This window comes from Drosophila innubila (assembly GCF_004354385.1).
Source record: "Drosophila innubila isolate TH190305 chromosome 2L unlocalized genomic scaffold, UK_Dinn_1.0 4_B_2L, whole genome shotgun sequence".
NCBI classification, from domain to species: Eukaryota; Metazoa; Arthropoda; class Insecta; order Diptera; family Drosophilidae; genus Drosophila; species Drosophila innubila.
Genome location: NW_022995372.1, coordinates 15,597,931 through 15,617,525, shown reverse-complemented (window position 1 = coordinate 15,617,525; position 19,595 = coordinate 15,597,931). Strand labels below are relative to the sequence as shown.

At 36.2% G+C, this 19,595-nt stretch overlaps 3 protein-coding genes and 1 non-coding gene across 4 annotated transcripts in view; 2 read left to right on the top strand and 2 right to left on the bottom strand.

Moving 5' to 3' along the window:
- Positions 1–7,792: 7,792 nt before the first annotated feature.
- LOC117779879 lies at positions 7,793–9,172 on the top strand. Its single transcript, XM_034616217.1, has one exon. The coding sequence runs from the start codon at positions 7,793–7,795 to the stop codon at positions 9,116–9,118; it is 1,326 nt and encodes a 441-aa protein (XP_034472108.1). The 3' UTR covers positions 9,119–9,172.
- Positions 9,173–9,669: 497 nt separating this feature from the next.
- On the bottom strand, positions 9,670–10,621 carry LOC117781737 (protein lifeguard 1). Its single transcript, XM_034618553.1, has 3 exons — positions 10,442–10,621; positions 10,129–10,377; positions 9,670–10,071 (listed from the first exon to the last, which is right to left on the bottom strand). The coding sequence occupies exons 1-3, from the start codon at positions 10,541–10,543 to the stop codon at positions 9,715–9,717; spliced, it is 708 nt and encodes a 235-aa protein (XP_034474444.1). The 5' UTR covers positions 10,544–10,621; the 3' UTR covers positions 9,670–9,714.
- A 319-nt stretch (positions 10,622–10,940) lies between these two features.
- Positions 10,941–19,595, bottom strand: part of LOC117781738 — a 41,675-nt gene continuing 33,020 nt past the window's right edge. Inside the window, 11 exon segments of the mRNA XM_034618555.1 lie at positions 10,941–12,523; positions 12,588–12,744; positions 12,816–13,001; positions 13,063–13,137; positions 13,231–13,306; positions 13,643–13,788; positions 13,853–13,957; positions 14,804–17,302; positions 17,887–17,992; positions 19,120–19,164; positions 19,392–19,537. Of these exon segments, the coding sequence (XP_034474446.1) occupies positions 12,337–12,523; positions 12,588–12,744; positions 12,816–13,001; positions 13,063–13,137; positions 13,231–13,306; positions 13,643–13,788; positions 13,853–13,957; positions 14,804–17,302; positions 17,887–17,992; positions 19,120–19,164; positions 19,392–19,537 (3,728 nt within the window). The 3' untranslated portion in view covers positions 10,941–12,336.
- On the top strand, positions 18,334–18,404 carry Trnag-gcc. The gene has a single exon. It is a non-coding gene; the product is annotated as a tRNA-Gly (tRNA).

The following is a 19,595-nucleotide window of genomic DNA, read 5'->3' as shown; positions in this document are numbered from 1 at the left end:
CTTGATGAATAATTAAATATTATAAAAGCTTAGTTTCAAAAATACCTGGGTTCAATATTCAATATGTTGTTCTAAAGTAAAATTTTAAGTTCCGTAAAAATAAAACGCAATTCAAAAAAAAAAAGTAAGTGTAGTGCATCAAATAAGCTGAGAGCCACTGTAAGTTTATTAAGAGATGACAAATGGCGCTGAGCTTGTGCCCAATTTCGGATGACTTTTGACACCGCCTTGCGGCGGCATTCTTTTGAACCCAGTTGGCAGTTGAAAGTTAAAACTTGAAAGTTGTCAGCGGATGATTCGTATCATAGCCTCGATGAGTCGTAAGGCCAACCCCCAATTTGGTCCGTCAATGGTCCTTCACTTGTTGTCCTGCTATGCTGTCCTGTCCGCGCACTGATTTTCATATTCCTTTTGATGTTTACTCTATACACGCCCAGGCGACCATTCAAGTGTCTCTCTCTATCTCTCTCTTTGTCTCTCTCTATTTCTATCTGTCTCGTTCCATTCCCTATATGTACGATTACGCTGTGACATTGACACAAAACCGACTTATTTGACTAATTGAATTCCCCCCCTATGCAAATTTTATGTTGAGATATGTCGCCACTTTTCGACCCGCTTGAGCATGACGCCTTCATCTGCTTCTTCTTTATCTGGCACTTCTTTGTCAAAGCAGCTATCAATAGCTTTAATTAAGCTAATTAGCCACATTGACATGCGATAAATTCAAACATTAAGTGGTTAACTGGATGTAAAGCTAATTGAAACATATACAAGTTTGGTAAACTAATAATTATAATAAATACAACAATACACAGGTTATACCAGAAAATAGGGTATATGGCTGGGCATATAATAGAAATTTAAAATTAGAATAATATAAGGGATTAAAATTAATACATTATATATTAAGGATACTATAAAAAACTCTTTCAAGTCTATATGGAAATAGGTAATGAAAGGAAGGTAAAAATTGTATACCTTTATACTATAAATTTTAGAGTCTGAGAGAATAACAGATACAGTCGAGCTTTCCTAACTCGAACTTGTACAATTAAATTTTTCTCTAACTCAAACAAAATTGAGAAGCAAAAGCGCTCACAGAGAAAATTACAAACAATTCCGCTTTCGTAACTCGAACTTTCTATTACTCGAACAAGCACGATCTTTTGAAAGTCGAATTTTTCCAGGAAATCACTAATAAATTGCGTTTTTTTTTACTTTTTGCTTTCCGATTTTTAGATCCCGTACTAAAAAAAAGTACAGGGGTCTATTGGGTTTGTTTTAACGAATATGTGCGTAACAGGCAGAAGTATATATATTCTTGATCAGCATCAACAGCCGAGTCGATATAGCAATGTCCGTCTGTCCGTCTGTCTGTCCGTCTGTATGAGCGCCTAGATCTCAAAGACTATAAGAGATAGAGACACCAAACTTGGTATGTAGGTTCCTCTATATTGCAAGCAGATCAAGTTTGTTTCTTTTTTTAATCGGACCACTATATCATATAGCGCCCATAGGAACAATCGGTCGAAAATCAAGTTTTAGTATTAAATTTTTTTTTGTTTTATGAGATATCTAAAGCAAACTGATACAATAAGCATATGACTTGGTTTTATATATCCTGTCCAAAGTTGGTTCAAATCGGACCACTATATCATATAGCTGTCATAGGACCGATCGGGTGAAAATCAAGTCTTAGTATGAACAACTTTTTAGTTTTATGAGATATCGTAATCAAACCTATAGAATATGCATTTAAGTTAGTCTTATACTTTCTTACCGAAGTTGGTTCTAATCGGTCAACTATATTATATAGCTGTCATAGGACCGATCGGGCGAAAATCAAGTCTTAGTATGAAAATCTTTTATGTTTTACGAGACATTGTAACCAACATGATAGAATATGCGTTTAAGTTAACTAAATATTTTTAAATTTTTTTCATTATTAGTTTTTGCCTTAGTAAGTACGTAAGTTTGGCTTATAGAATAAGAGAAAATTTAATGGAGTAGTAAATTAAGAGTAAAAGCATTTTGAAGTGTATGAATTTTAGTAACTAAATTCTAATTTTTAACGACACAAAAAATTTAGTAGCTCGCAATTTGAATTAATGAGTTTGAAGTTTGAGTTTGCAAGTCCTACAAGATAAAAATAGCATCACAATTTAAAATGAATGAATTCGTAGTTTATTTTATTAAAATTCCATAGCTCGAAGTCACCATAAGTCGAACTTTTTCTTGGGATAATGGCGATTTGAGTTAGGAAAGTTCGACTGTATTCTTTCAAAGATAATAGATAATACACTGTCACTTTCATAAAAAAAACTTATTTATTTGAACTGATATTGTTACATTCTTGATTAAAAGCTATATAATACCTCTTACTATTTATATTAGCTGATTCCATTTTAATAAAATATATTTAAATTAATTTTTTCTAATTTATAAATTTTCTTCCTTTTCTTATTTTGATTTCTTAATCGGTTCCAATCTGTTTCCATTCTCTGTTACCGATTAGAAATCAAATTCGCCTCAAAATTATTATTGTGCTGTCTTAGAATAATATTTCATATTTCCCATTTTGTTTTTATTTCCCCAAGACTTGTTTATGGCTGCCAAATTGTTTATGCCGACTAAACAATTTCGTAGGCGCCAAGCGTCTGCCCCAAACTACACTGTCTAACATAATTTAGCATATTGATAACTGGTTATCAGGGTGCAATCTGTGCCACGCCTGCGATTCCCCACAAAAGGATGAAAATTGTATCAAAACAACTCAAACACGAAACAACACGCCCCATTCAACTTATTCAGCTGTACTCGCATTCAGTGGTATTCAGCAGTTAAGCACCTCGCCATAAAAATTATAATCCAATTCCATTGTTTAAAATGAACCGCAATTTCGAAATGACGATGATGATGTTGATGATGTAAAAAATCTGCAGTGTCGACTGCGCTTATCACCTACAACAATGAATGCGAGAGATAGAGAGAGAGAGCGAGAAGGAAAGAGAGGGAAGGAGAGAGAGAGAGAGAGTTCTGGTAAGGACAATGGACAATACTCAACCCTCAAGTGTTTTTGCGGCGCATTCGAGCGTAAATTGCAGCGTAATCTCTTCCGGATATGATTACGTTCTTAAGTGATCTGATTCAGACAGCTGGACAGACTGACAGACTGACAAACTGACATTGTTGCCGTCTCGCTGTCAGCTCTCAACTTGGCTAAATGCTGTGACCTATCAGCTTTGTATCTGTATCTATTCTCTCTCTGCCATGCACTCGCCATGAGTACAAGTATCTTATGCAATATGTTGTGATTATAATTTCTTAAAAAGCTAAAGCTGCATTTTCCTTTGAATTACAAGGGTCGTTTTTTTGTTGTCACGGGGTCTATCGACTAAGACGCACTTGGTTATGGGCATCTCGTAAGTATTACAAATATAAAAGTATCTTTTGCTTCACCAACAATGTACTGGCAAAAACACTTAACACCGCACGGGGCATCACTCTACCCTCTCCCACTCCCTCACCCTCTCTTTCTCTCTGGCATTGTTCGTAATTGTGCCGTTAATTGTCGAGGTGACGACCCCTCAACTATGAAACAACTGTCGTCTCCTCAGCGAACAACTGAAGGTGTGAGAGTATCTCAATTTTCTTCTTCTATATGTATTTAGCTGAAATTATTTCAGTCATATGGGTGTAATGTAATATGTATAAAGTTAACTCCCCCTTGATTGAATTTAATTCTCTACTTCCGAAAAGATTCAGGTCTCAAAAAGATTAGCATAACTCTACAGAAAATATTGTAATTTAAATAACTTAATATCTGACGCAGATTCTGATCTGTATTTTAAAAAGTTTGTACCAGTTTTAAAAATCTATATATTTTGTAATAGTTTGGAACAAATTTAAAATGTATTACTTAAAATTTAAAAAATATTTTATAATTAAATAGAAGTTAAGTGAATTTAATTATTATACATAATATATACATTACACTAAAACTATATCCGAAAAAATCTCTGACCCATCAACATTTTGTTATGTTATTTTCAAAAGAAATTGTCTAATTGCTTGTAGAGATTTATGAAAGCATGCGAATATTATTTTTAACAGAAAACACTAGAATATAACAACTTTTCAAAATTACAAAAATAAATTCTGAATAATTCTTTATATACTGTACTTCAATACTGTGAAGTACACGATTTTTGAGCTAAATATATTAAAATATACAGAAATATTCGTTAAATACTTTTCTATATTATGAAAATAATTAATATTTATTGTATCTTGTACGCTCGTTATGTGTGATTTAAGAGATTTCTTTATTTTCTGCAAAGTTTAGTTTTTTGAGCAATGACAATTTAGAAATAAATGAGTAATTTATTGATATACCTTAGCAAATATTGATTTACAGAGTATTTGCCGGTCGTATTGAATTTTTATACAAGTTAAGTGTGAATCAGGTGAGTATATTAATGTTTCTACAGGAGTGCAAGTGTAGCAGTAGATGTCGGGGGTAAAGGGCAGACAGTTGTTCGATTTCCCAGAAAAAACTGACAGGATAGAAGCAACATTAAGGTATGAGCATGATGATGGTGATGATGGTGATGATGATGATGAGAGTGAAGATGATGATGATGATATACTGCGGATGCTTGGCAACGCATTGAAATGCATTCAACTTAATGTAACGCGGCTCAATTAGTTCGGTTCAGCGGCTCCCAATGCAGATTCCCAAAGATCTGGGATACTCTTTGTCGCCTCTCGTCCTCGTCCTCGTCCTCGCACTCGCCCTCATCCTCATTCTCATCCTCTTGCTGTTGCTCTTCGTTATCCTCCTCGTTGTCGTCGTCAGCTTTATGTCAACTTCTTACACGCTTATTCACACCGAAGCACAAAAACGGCACGCCCCGTCAAACAGGCGACAATCCGGGGCACAGTTCATATTCATAACGATGCTCGTTTGTGCTGCCTGACGAGTTATGAATATGTTGTGAATATGACGCGGTCTGCCATTGCTTTTATTCACTATTCAAGATTTTCCACACCGAATACTTAGACTGCATTCAATGGTAAATGTTCACAATGGTCACAAACTTAATATTTTTGAAATGAATTCAATAAATTTTATAATTTAAAGTTAAAAAAAAAACTGGAAGCAACCTTATATATTAACATTTTGTGGGTTCATATGTATAGGTAAATATATATCTTTTATTTAATCTTGATAACAAATTGGCATAAGTTTACCATTTAATTTTATAGTTAATCCCAGAACAATTAGCGTTAGTTCCACTGTGCATCAATTTCTCTCTCATTATGCCTTAAAATGCAGCGGCTTCTTAATAACGTTGGCCAACTTTGAGATGTACCGAGGCTTTTGAGTCTAGTTGAGATTAATTAGTCTCACTTGTCAGCAGGAAAATACACTTAAAAGTTTCAGAGCATTCGAAGGTAAACAACTCTTTTTATTTCTATTGAAATTATATTCTAATGAATGAGACGCAATTTCAATTTATGCAATAGTGATAAACTCACGAATTTTAGGGTCTATTATAAATAAGAAAAGTGCATAGTTCCATAAGTAATAAAAATATATATAAAATGTTTTACTTCTATGAGTTAATACCATCTAAATATATTTATATGGCTAGAGCTTTTTATGATAACTAGAAATTTTAAAATGTTGAGCTTAAATTTTAAATTTTAAATGTCTAGTTATTTGTAGCCTTATCAATAATAAAATAAATAAATTTTTCAAATACTTCCAGCTAAATAAATAAATAACATTTGACACAATACAAGAAATTTCTGAGATTTCTTGTCAAAAGTTTTACCACTTAATATATTGAAATACAATCATGCAAGAAGATGCAGCGATTATAAAAAATTTTGTTTCCAGAAGTCAGAGCGAAATACGAAAATAGATGGATAAACTCTACAAGAAGTTTTGAGATACTCAATCCTTAGAAAAGCGGCATTTCACAAAACCAAAACTTGGATTATATTACTTATTAATTTTTTTTCAATGTATTTTATACATTCAGAGCACAATTAAAAAATAAACTATGGACGGAAAATAAAGAAGCTTAATTTTGTTAAAGACAACAAAGTTAAAACTAGAATGTATGATTTTGAAAATTTTGAAATTTGTTTTTGAATTATTAAATATTATTATTTATTTTTTATAAAATTCATGCACGTCTTACAGACCCTGGTGGCATTGCCTTAGCGAAGTGGTAAAGGCATTTTCATGGCAAATGTGCCACCCCCAAAAAACGAGAAAGGGGCGTGTCTGGCATTGGCAACTGAGAATATTGAGAATATTTCGTACATAACTTTTTGCCTCGCTTTATGATTGGGCCGTGTCATAAATTATTCATGTAGTCTGCGCGTCAGACGAAGACAAAGCTACAGAGAAAGTGAAACAGACAGAGTCGATGGTGTAAGTGTGTGTGTGTGTGTGAGTATGTATCTGTTACCCCCGAATGGGTGTCTTTTCTGTTTCAACAGTTTATCAATAGACTTTTGGTTAAAATATACTCATAGTTATCGAGCGATCAAAGTGGAATTTACAACTTGAGCGGAGTTAATTTGTTATCAATTAAAGGGTCACTACAGTAAACAGGTGAGCAGGTGAGAAGGTGAGGAAGAACAGTTTAGGCTGTTGCTTAGTTCAATATTGATACAAGTTAATTGAAGCCCAACCGCTTGGGAGTGTATCAATGGCAAGGGCGAAGCTCACTTGCCTTGGGTTGACAAAAAACTGAACAACTAAGCCAAGTGCCCCATCTCCAGCCAGCTGCCAGTTGACAGGGCCAAAAGCGTGACAGACAGGCAGCAAAGTTGTCGACTCACATTCGATGGGGCAAGAGGCTAGCTCACTTTAAACAGTTTAAAGTAAGCGCACACACATCCTTTTACACACACCACACACACACTATCACATCACAGATGGGGTCTTTTCAAGCTGTGAGCATTGAGCAGGGTGTCAATTTGGTCACCTGCTGCGTTGGTCAGCTCTTTGATAGCTTTAATACGGTTTAATTGACGTAATACACCTTCCACATGGTTGCCAATCATTGTGTTTTAATTTGAAATGTTACCAGATCCCTAATAAAAAGCTTTACCAGACTTCAAACTTTCATAGCTTTGTCAAAATAATAAAAATTTTCATGCGGAACTTAATTTTAATCAAGCTCTCAACTTTAAATTGATTGCATGCAAAAAAAAAAAAATATTTTATCAGCATAATCAACATTGTTATTTGAAAATTCTCAAAAATATATTTATTTATTTATTCTTCAATTTGGTTCCAAGTTGAAATTAAGTATATTTACAAAAAAATCTATGTTTTGATATTATTTAAAATAAAAAAAAACGAAGTAGTTGGAAAGTCAAGTGGTATTCAAAAATAAAATGTCAACACTCATGGAATATTCTCTAAGCAACACTAAACTAAGTCTGGAGATATTTCTTATTACAATAGCTTTACAAAGTTGATGGAGTAACTAGAAATTGCCGAAAATTTAGCAAGTGATTTCAATAAGTAACTAATCGCTCATTTACCTGTAATAAATCATTAATTAGTAGCTGCTGAAGACTTGTTACCTTATAAGTGTTAGCCTACTATTGTATGTCCTTTAAACATATTCTGACAAAACTTGACAATTTTGATTGTGGAAAAATTACTGCTGAATAAATAGTTGTTCGAAATGGAGACTGGAGATAAAATAACCTGTTGAATTACAGCAAGGAGAAGCAATTTCATAATCAGAGTCTGGCAATGGATTCATCGACTGTGATAACCACAAAAAGTGGAAGAGTTGTGCATCAACGCATTGACCTGAGCAATGATTATGATCTCAGCTTAACAAATAACAATGATGAAGATAACGAAGACGATGATGACGAGGACTACACTGGCCAGGAGCAGATTGAGCCCAAGCGCAAAAAGCGTCGCAAAACTTTTAGCATTAGTTCGATGGCTAAAACAGACGCTATTATCTATCTGGATTTAAGACAATCTGTGGCCACTGTCAGTAGCGAGCCGACGTCTGATCCTGCAGTCGAACACGATAGTGAGCTAAGGACTCATCTTGAAAAATTTCTAGGTGTAATTCCAGCTCGACGTGGACTCTACAATCCTCTGGCCGACTGTGAGCTTCAGCATAATCACATGGATGAGGACGACAATCTTCCGTGTAGTACTTTACACGCAAACAGGAGTATACGACCAATGACATCTCTAACAGGCCATGAATTTATGCAATGGATCAATGCCAAGTGCTTTGAGAGAAAGACTCCTCAGCATATTAAGGAGCCCGTTGATCTCAGTTGTTTACCAAGCGAGAGGCAACGTATTTATAACTGTCAACAACACAAGAGCATACATAACTTGTTTAATAACGCTAAAGGGTATTATAGTTTTCTAGATTCACTGAGATCCGAGACGCCTCTCAACCGTTGTCATCCACTTGCTCTTGATTATCGACAGCCCAACTTTAAAACATCCAAACAAAATTTAGCCAAGCTCTTGTTTAATGCATTCAATCACCGAATCTTCCATTGTGGCTTGCGTGCTAGAATTCTGTGGATGAATTCTATGAACACAGCGAGCAGCATTTTTAATGGCTTTCAAAGAAATGGTTGCCGAGTCTCGCACATTATTCTTTGGCAGCATATAAAACAACCTGAAGTAGTGGTGAATTCACTGATCCATGAGATGTGCCATGCCGCCGCCTATGTCTACCATGGCGAGACAGGACATGGCCAAAACTGCCGCAAGTGGGCCTATCGGGCCAAGTCTTTGCTGCCAGAGTTGACGCAAATTAATGATTGCAATGCCAACTACAAGTACACTTGTCTTCTGTGTCGCGGTTGCTCCTTTGGCATCACGACATTCGAGAATAAAGAGGAGCAGCTGCGATGTCATTACTGCCAGTTTGAGGTGATTGTGGAGACTAATTATTTATCCCTTCTGCTAACACCTTATCAGCAATTCGTACGCGACAATTACACAAAGAGCAAGGAGATCAGTCACAGCTCCAAGATGCACGCACTCAACATTCAGTACAAAGAGCAACTGAAACACAAGGACTCTAACTTATAAAACACACAATAGCCTTATAATTGTTATCTAATATTTTTTTTAGATAATTATTATGTTTAACACACTTTCCGATTTATTTTAAATTTTTATGAATTCACCAATTTTTAATTTTGAGTTATGTTTTACTTTTATTTTTTGGATTATAATTTACCACTCGAACATTATTAATTATTTTTAAGAAATTCAGGTTTTGTTTTACTCAAAAATCAAACTCAAATTGTAAATTTGATTAAATCATTCATTTTTATAAAAATGTGCCGATCTTGTTGCACTGAGTAACAATACATACGAAATACTACGGATGATCGAATCTCAGCCACCCTGTGAATCCAGTTAAGTTTAATACCTGAACCAAAAAAAAGACATTCTTTCATGCAATTTATTATTTTAAATTATTTTTTATTTTAAATCGCATGGTTGTCAATAAATTTATTAGATAATAATTAAACAGAAATTTGTTTGCTGTACATTAGTTGAGCAAAATCCTTATATCCAAAGATATGTATGTGCATAAGAAAAATAAGGAATTTATAAAAAAGGAACCACACACGTAAAAATGTGCATATTGAAGATAAGATTATTTATAGATATACAATTTAGTCGTCAAGTAAGCCAAGTAGCATCAAAATAAATAGAAACATTTGAATGACATCAATGTAAAGGCAGAGGGCGGCAATGATGTAATCCTCCTCGCTGTATTCATTCTTATGGCCACCCACCATCATCTGGATGTCATAGACGATGTACATAGAAAACAAGAGGATGCCGGCACAAACAAATATCCAGATTAGGGTGCGATCTCTTATAAAAATATTGACGATCCCTAATAAAACCAGAACAATCGCAAATATACATAAAAATGGACCACAACCCGTAAAATCGCACGGAGCAAAGGCTGCAAAAAGTGCCAGAATAAGACAGACAGCAACCGTAATGCCCACAGCTGATAGAATCTGGGAAGAGTCGGAGATATGGAGAATAAGAAAAGGGTGATACAGAAGTGAACTTACCTTAAGAGGATCATATAATAGACATATAACGCTAACTATAATTGACTCGGCCACCGTACATAATATCAGTAGTATATAGTTAATAGGCACCTTTCGAGCAAGCGAAAGACAACAAAATAGCGCGAGAGATAGTATCATATATATACCTATGGCTACATAAAATAGCCAACCATGTTCGCTTAACCAATGTCTGGGACTCTCAATGAAGACAAATATGCATGTTATTCCAGCGGTGATCGCCAATTGCATCTATCAAAAGGGGAAAACACATCTCAACAGCTACAATTGCAATTCGTGTGTTTTCCCTACTTACGGCAAGTATGCTGCACACTTTTGAGATAAAATGTCTCCGGGTGCTGTCATCCTCAAAGTTTTCATTGTCGTGGGCGTGACTGCGTATATTGCCAAAATACATTGCTTAGCTGATTAGATTAAACGCGTGAAAAATCTCTTTTCGATTCTATTTTTCTAAAAATTTTTTTTTTTTTTTTTGACACTAACCAGATAAAACAAGTAATATAACTGATATAGTTGAGTGTGCTGGACTATTCAGTGAATATTTGGAATGGAAAAATCAGTTCCTATCCAACTTAACAAATATCCAGAAGCGAATAAAATTAAGGTTGCAACCATCCAAAAACTATGGAGTACATATGTTTGAAGTTAATTTTATTTTAATATCTGGTCAACTTCGAGATTGAAACATCCTATTCCCTATAAATTAATATTTACCAATATGAAAATATCATTTTTAATATTGATCATCATTTGTTTTACACCTCATTAATCAAATGAGGATCGTTAATCCTGGATAAACATAATATTATTATTTATTATTTCAAAAATTTCTCACAATAATTAATAAATTGCATTTTTCTCATTCATGATTTTAGTGTGTATATCAGGTAAAAACTAATTAGATAGATATTATTTGGTAGTTGCCGCTACCCATCATAGATTATATACTATACATGATATGTACAAATACATACATATATGTGTATATAAGTATAATCATTGGCCGAGGCTGTTGTTAATGCCCCCAATCAACTTGACAGTTAAATCACATGTTTCAATTTAACAACAAGTTGTCGGAGATTTTGTGCAATTAGTAGAATAAAATAGAAAATAAGACGAAGCGATTTAAATATTTTCAAAAATTATGGTTTTTGTATTATTATTTCGATTAAATTAGATGATTTTAGATTTTAGTTTGAGGGTAAGCAGCATAACTGCACTTAAATTATGTTTTTCTTTCTTTCTTTTCACTTTTTTTTTGTGGTTAAGTTAAATTTAATACATTTGATTTAGTTGTAAATTATAAGAGCATATATATTTAAAGTTTAATACATTTTAAATAGGTTATAGTTTTAGAAATGTTATAGGTATAATTGTTGTAAATACAATCAAATAATTAACTACTAAATTACAGAGCAAACTCGTAGTGCTATTCAAATTGTATAATAATGGAAATCGTATTTTGCTTCAGGAGTAATCAAATACATATGCAAATGTCTCATTTTTAAGCACTTTTCCAATGGGTATCATGTGTATGTATGTGTATTGAGTAAATAAGCGCCATACATAGGTTTACAGATATAAATATATATGTATAGTTGGGGATATTCAAAAATTGGAATACAGAATTTTGACACTAAATTTGTTAAACATTTTTTTTGCATTTGGCCTACTGTTTAATTGGCAAAAAAAAAAAATAATAATAATAAAACATACAGTGTAGAAAATATATATATCGAATTTGCCATAACGATTCTGTCATGTTCAACTTTCTATTCTTTTGATTCCTCACACAACTTAAACTCAAATAACACTTAACAAATACAAATAATAATTGTTACTTATACAACTTGACACTCTACGAATTGAATTCAGGCTATACAGAAGTGATTTAACTATAAATTAAGGCCAAAAACAGAAAATGCACGCGTACACACATACACATAAGAAACTTAAGAACTACAAGACTTTCACTTAAACAATACAATGTGAATAATGATAAACTTTACAATAGCCATTAATGTATAATAATAATATAATTGCAAATTAGTTGGTGCCTGATGTCTGTGTGCCTGTTAGTTGATTGATTTTATGTTTAATAAATATTAGTTTGTTTCTTAGCCCATTTTGTTGCCACATTTGCTGTTAGTTTTTGTTGTTTGTTAGTTAACCTAAACTATGCGCTACACACTAGGAGTTATTCTCACAGTCATCGGGTTTGTTCTTGGTGCGTAAATTACTCAATAGATCGGCACAGTTATTGACCATCATCAGATAGTCGCCATTATCCTGCTCATGATTGATTCCAACTCCAATCTCTCCTCCTCCGCCACCAACATGATTGTTGCTTGGATTCGAGAGCAATCTCTCGTTTTGTCTGCAATATAAATAGATTTATTTATTAAAATATAGCTTATATGGAGTGGGTTGCCTCCATTTACCGATTGTGTGTTATATTGCCGAGCATATTGTGTGACATGATCACCGCATTTTCCAGCTCCTTCAGCAGCAGCGAGTTCTTTAGATTCGCATGCAGCTTCATGGCCGCTTGGGTTGTCGTATAAAGCTTGTTGATCACATTGTGTACGAGTGCCTCAGCTAAAAACAAATAAAGAATTAAGTTGAATTGTGATTTGAAATAATTATATATCTTTTTTTTTTCAACTCACGATCTTCGCCCTCGTATTCCTCCCCTCCGCCCACTCGCGGTTTGGCCGCATTGCCCGGGCTATTAACAATCATTTTAGTCTTATGATCGAAGCCGAGATTTCGTGGTCTCGGTGGCACCACCGGCTTATTGCTGGCCACATTGTTGGGTGTCTCCTCGGAGCTGGAGTCATCTTGTAGATTTGTGCCTGCAGCGAGATGAAATTACTTTAGTATTACAGCAGACTAAAACTGAAATCTTAAAATTACCACTGCTAAAGTTGGGCATCTTGCGTCGATTGCTGTTGGTGTTGTTGACCTTGTTGCCGTACTGCCGATTGGCTGCTATACAAGAGAAAAAGTGGGTGAGAAATAGAGACAGGAGAATTGAGAGTAAGTTTATTTATTTCTGCAGTTTTCTTTAAAGTTAACTCTTACCAATTGGCCCATTATTACGATTCTGCCCGTTGGAAGCGCTGCGCAATCGATTGCTGTCCTCTGGCTCCGAGTCGCTCTGTAAAAATCACAAATTTGTTATAAAAATCGAATCGTAAAAAAAAAATCTTATTGAAAAATGAAATTTGTGTAGTTTTCATATCTTTTTTGAATTTCACGTCTTTTAATAAATGCTTTTCATTTTTAACACCACAATCTATCTGAGCTTAATATGAAATTGTAGTCTAACAAATTTAAAATTTTTTAAATTATGATTTAATCAATGATGTAATATTTAATAATTCATTATTTATTCAGTTGAATTAAAAATTAAAATGCTTGCATTTCTACGATATCTGAGTTTTATTTATTTTAATTAACCCTCTTTGTCTACTCCCCACTTATATATACTCACCACCTGATTGAGCACATTCATGGAGTTGCTGGAGGCTCCCAGTCCGGATTTACCCTGGAGACTGTTGCGTTTGCTTGTTGAACGCGTCACGTTGCCATTGCGATGTGGCGTCGTTGTTTTCTGTGAGTTGCCATTCGATTTGCTAGCTAAAAAGTGAAGAGAGAAAAGGTCAGAGAATGTCTGAGATAGAGAGAGAGGGGGGAGTCTTACGCTTGCCAAAGTTGCCCATGTGCAGATCACTCAAGGAGCAAGCACGTCGAATCGATGATGAGGACTCCTCAATGGGCATGGGATTGAGCATTTTGGGATTACCTGTAAGTAGGCATAGACAGTTATCAGTTGAGGATTTAAACATGCTGGAAGGGTGTGATAACCAGGGATCACAAGTAATGGCTATAATCATAATTATTTTAATTTAAAGTACCAACGACAAACAATAAAAAATACATTAAAAATAATAGCATAATTATAATTTCAAAGAAATCTTTACATGATGTTAAATTCATTGATTTTAATGGATTGTCATCAATGATAATGATAATGTAGAGTAGTTTTATAAAAATCCGACAAGAGTCATTATATTTGAGTTAAAAAAAAATAAGCTCCTTTCAGGATTTTTATTAAATACAGTAAACATCACTTTCATTTATTTTGTGTAGAATTTTTTTCTATTAATGTTGTTTCTAATAAACGAACCTCAAAGGAATCCCAAAAGCCATGAAATACGGATTGCTCATGTATCTTCTATACACACTTCGTGATAAATAAGTCAAAGATAAAGAATACTTTATAATAGCAATTATGCGAAAAAAGTCCAATACGTAAGACAACAGTTTAAAAAGATTTTTAATGTGATCAAAAAATAAAATATATAAAAAAACCCTGAAATTATAATTTTTCTTACACAAATGTAATAATTAGATTCAGATATTTATGAAACTACTCAAAGTCATTAGCATTGAAGAAAATTCTTTAAAATCCTCAAACAAACATTACAATATAATTTGTATACTACAAATTATAATGATTACGTTCCCTAATGATAACAATGTAGATTCAACTGAAAAAGCAAATAGGACTGAAATGGGTGCAACAATTGGTGTGGAATAAGAAACTGAAAAGTGAAAATGTTTGCACAACAGCGAGGCAAACCTTGTAGCTGATCCTTGCATCCCTTGATGTTATCCTCAGCGTCATCTCTATCTTTTCTGTCATCATCATCATCATCATCGGCAATCACTTCCCTTGCCAGCTCCACATCGTTGTCATATCCAAAATCGGTGCTTTCCAAAACATCCGGCAAACTGCAATTCCTGCGAATGTTTCTCGCATAGGCACAGAGATCGGCATCGGCATTCGTGTTCGAACTCGGATTCGTGTTCGCATTTCCAGGCAATTGCTCCTCCTCCAGCTGATCTTGTGCTCGGGCCAACATGTCAAAGTTCATCGTCAGACTCTTCACATATCCCTTCTGCTTCGAGTTGCAGGTAAATGGACGCAATCGCGTCTCAGTGGCCAAGCGAATCTGTTCCATTTTACGCTGCTCCATTGCAATCAGCTTCTCAATGATGTCAATCTTCTTGGCAATATTCTGACACTGATGACTTGTCGAATTGTTGCCTCCCGTTGATCTCTCCACATTATCTTTATTCTTTTTATGCTTTGCCCGCTCCTGTTGAATCTCGTCGACCACAGCTTGGAGTTGTGGCTTCGTGTAGAGCTTCAGACTCTGCATGTGCTCCAGATTCTCCGGTGCATTGCCATTCTCCGCAAAGTACATCTCAAAGCTGCGCTCACCGCCATAATCACTGGGCAGACTGCCCACCAATGGCTCCATTTCCGTATCCGCTTCCGTTTCCGTTTCCAACTCCATTTCCGTTTCATTGTTGCGCTGCCGTTTCGCACTAGGCGTATACTTAATCTGTGAGACTGTATTGAATCTCACACTGATCTTGGGCCGGGTTTTCTGCCTGACACTCGTTGCTCGACGACTGCTCTCACTCGTGTCGAAGCGGGACACTTTTTTGAGGCAACTCTGGGTGGCCAAGGCGCCGCTGCTCACCGAACTCCTCATCGCCGGCACTGGACGTTGTTGTGCCCGCTGCTTTTCCCGCTCGAACTTGAGCAGATTATGCTCAAATTGACGCACAACGCTGGCGGTTCTCGAGCTGCAGATGGAGGCGGATTTCTTCTCTGGTCTCTTCTCCACGCTGCAGGTTAACGTGGACACCAGATTCTGAGGCTTGGCGGGAATGGGAGGCTTGGGTTTAAGCTGCTTTCTAACAAACATCGATTCACCATTGGAGCGAGGAAGGGATTGGGAATGGGATTGGTATTGGGAATGGGATTGGGGCTGTGACAAGGGATTTGTATTGCGCTGCTGTCGCTGCTGAGCGAAATCCGTGCTGAGACTTTTATTCACACCCGAATTGTATTGTTTATTCTTGGATCTCATGGTGGGAATGTGCTCCACTCCTGCAGCGGGTACTTGAGCCAGACGTGGATACGTCTTGGAGTTGGGCAGCGGCTTCAAGGGCTTCAAATTGTAGCCGGTGACATCGAAGCTATCGTAGGTAGCCGCCTGTTGACGCATATAGTAATCAAAGCTGCCATAGGCATTGGGACTACTCCCATAGGACTTGGACACAGGGCCATGGAGTATAAAGTTCCTGATGCCCGCATGACACTGCATCGCATGAACTGGACGCTGTTGCTCCAGCGGCGGATCCAAGGGAGCACTCTTGCAGTCGCTCTCATCGGAGAGCACGCTCTCCAAACTGTTGCAATAGCTGCCGCCGTCGGAGAGCAGCGACTCCTGGCTGTGCTCATGCGGCAGCTGCCCGGAGCTGCTCAGGAAGAAACTGGCGCTGGAATGACGCTGCGTCTCCAGGAATCTCGCCTCCTCCAAGCGCTGCTGTGATGCCGCAAACAGCTCCGGCTTCAGAATGTCCGACAAGGACACTTTTCGCTCGCATTGATAAATCTCCCGATAAACATAATACTGAGTGCGACCACCGCGTGGAGGAGTTGCTGTTGGAGTCGAGTCTCCCGTGGAGCCGAGTGCTCGAAGATTCGCCGGCATGGAGCAGGAAACGGGCAGTGTTGCGTTTGGTTCATCCAGATCTCCATATTTGCGTGTTATCTCATCGATCATCTTCTCGGTGTCGGCATGAATCATGTCCAGAATGGTGCGTGCATCATCTGCATAGACCGAGTGACGTTTTGGCTCGACGGGCAGCGCACGATCCGTCTCCGCCGACCACTCCACCTCCTCGTGCACGGGCGAAACCGGACAGGACTTGTAGTGCTTTAATATGCTTGGCGTGCGTCGATTATTCCCAGCGGGATTCCTCTTGGCAGCGCCCAAACGAGGTGCCGTCTGTGCTGTCTGTGATCGACATCCTGAAGATGCATAGGAGTTGGAGGTCAGGCCAAAGGGCACGCCTGGAGGCGGATGAATCTGATGCACACCCACGTGATGCGGATAAGGTGGATAATGCTGTTGCACCTGCCGCATGGTTTGGAAATTCTGTTGCAACTTCGATTTGGGTGCAGCACAATTAAAAAACTGTGGCACCACCTCCTGTGGCGGATTTGGTGGCAGCTGTGGTGGCTGAGTTGGATTTGTTCTAATATACTGTGAAGGTTCGTGGGAAGCAACTAATTGGATTACTCAACAAATTACAGCAGTTATAAGAAATTTGATTGATTTTTTTAATTTGTATTTTTATTTTACCCAACATTATTTCAGACCAGAGCAAGCGCAAAAGGGAAGCAAAGAGAGAGAGAAATTTAAAGATAAAAGAAAATGGACGAGGCAAACAACAAATGGCAAAGTATTTACGATTTAGCCTACAGTTAACAAGGGGTACACTTTTTTAGCAATTACAATTATTCAGAGGTCGCAAATAACATTAAGCACATATTATAATTAAGATTTTATCACCTCAAAAAAGGGATGTTATTTTGAGCTGTGCAAAAACACAAAAGGGTCTGAGCAATAACAATTTAACATAACACTTTTCATAAAAATGTGATTGTAAAGAAATAACCAAAGTAATAATATTGATTATATAAATATGTTTTGGCTGAACAATGATAGCAGAGAAGAGAACACATAGTTTTAAGTTAAATCACACATTGTTTTTTTTTATGCGCCCGACAATAAAACGTTGAGAAAAAACCTTAAAGTGCTGAGCGATATTTGCGACCACTGCAAATAATAAATTAAAATGCATTCTCACCTGGCTTTGTATAGCACGATGGTCCAGCACTACGAGAGCCATCCAAGTTTCCCGCCAGACTCAGATCCGAGATACTATGGCTGCCTCGTAAGGGTCTATGGCCAACCTGTGAATGGGTTCAATATTCAATAGTTAATTGCAGGCAAAGGCAACAGAATTGTCAGTAAAAAGCTTTAAATGGTATGAATTAATTTAAAACCAATACAACTTTTGTCTCTTGTTGTTTTTTGTTGTTGTGGAGTTAACTGGTGTGGTGGGTTTATCAAGCGCCTAATGTGGGTTACTTAGATTTGTTGCATTTATTAATATACATATCTGCTGTTATTTCGATCTGTTTTCGATTATTTTCTATTTCTAGACAGAGTCTATTTTTATACAGTTTTTTAGCTTGTGTGAAGTCGGTCAGCTTCAAATCTTGAACAAACATTTTTTGGCTTATCTCATCAAGCATCGGTGGTTCAGTGGTAGAATGCTCGCCTGCCACGCGGGCGGCCCGGGTTCGATTCCCGGCCGATGCAAATTAAGATTTTTTATTAGTTTTTTTTAATATTTATAAATGTTTAAATTAATACAATAACTTTATTGTTCGCTTGCATTATTTTCGCTATTTATCTTCAGATTGTTCAAATCGTTTTCGTCTTGTAGATATTACAAATGATATGCTTCATACGTATTGGTAATTATACTTTCTCTATATTAAAGAAATACATTTAAATTATATTTTTTTCTGCATGTTAGTCTAATTTAATTTATAGATCGTATACAAATCGTTTCACTTAAGGGAGTTAGAAGTTTGAAATGGGTTATAAATAAAAATCTACTTCATATAAAAATTTGGTAGTTTATTCATATTAAAATTTATCATCATCTATTATATCTTTATCATACAGAATATTATTTTATTTTGTAAAGTTTTTAATCCCAGGCAGCGTTTTGCTATAATAATCTATCTATAATATATTATTATTACTATTAATTATTCTTTAAATCAGGTTAAATCAGGAAAATCGCAAGCGAACAATAAAATTATAATTTGCATATAATGAATTTAAGCAATTAGTGTACGTTAAATGTGTTACCAAGATGATAGGCCCTGCATTCAATTAAGGCCTTATGAAGCCTAAGCATTATGGCATAATGAAGTAGAAAGACGTCTAGAGCGAGTGAGTGAGTCGTAAAAGCGTTAACGTTAACGATCGATCAATTTTTAAGTTAGCCAACTCAATTGCTCACCTCGACTATGGCATTCAACTTTTTAATACCACTTTTGCGCGTGCCCTAAATAGGAGAAAAGGGTTTTCAAAATATTGGGAGATTTTTGGAGTGTCGAGTGTGTTGTTGTGTGTGTATGTGTGTGGTTGTGGCACAAGACAGACACCGAAGCAATGATGCAACACATAAAAAAAAGGGGAAAACGTGGGGGGAAAAAACATAAACATAAAATAACAAATAAATTGAAATAATAAAAAGAAGTTTTATTTAGTTTAAGGTCGTTTGCTACTCACATTCTCCAGCTGCTGTTTGACCTTGTTGATGACCTGCAGCAGCTCCTCCTTCTTGGTGCTCGTGTATGACTTGGTGATGGTGGGCGCGGCAGAGACGCCTCCCTTGCCATTCTCAGTGTTGTGCTTGGCGCTGATGCTGCGACGACCTGCAAATAAAGAAGGGAATCCCCATATGAATTATTTTCTTTTATTTTTTTTTCTTTA

Bases quoted from the DNA above. Each gene is read 5' to 3' on its own strand.
- LOC117779879 (XM_034616217.1), top strand. From the start codon at position 7,793: ATGGATTCATCGACTGTGATAACCACAAAAAGTGGAAGAGTTGTGCAT.
- LOC117781737 (XM_034618553.1), bottom strand. From the start codon at position 10,543: ATGTATTTTGGCAATATACGCAGTCACGCCCACGACAATGAAAACTTT. The intron at 10,378-10,441 runs GTAAGTAGGGAA...CCCTTTTGATAG, and splicing joins AAGTGTGCAGCATACTTGCC to ATGCAATTGGCGATCACCGC. The intron at 10,072-10,128 runs GTAAGTTCACTT...GACTCTTCCCAG, and splicing joins TATTATATGATCCTCTTAAG to ATTCTATCAGCTGTGGGCAT.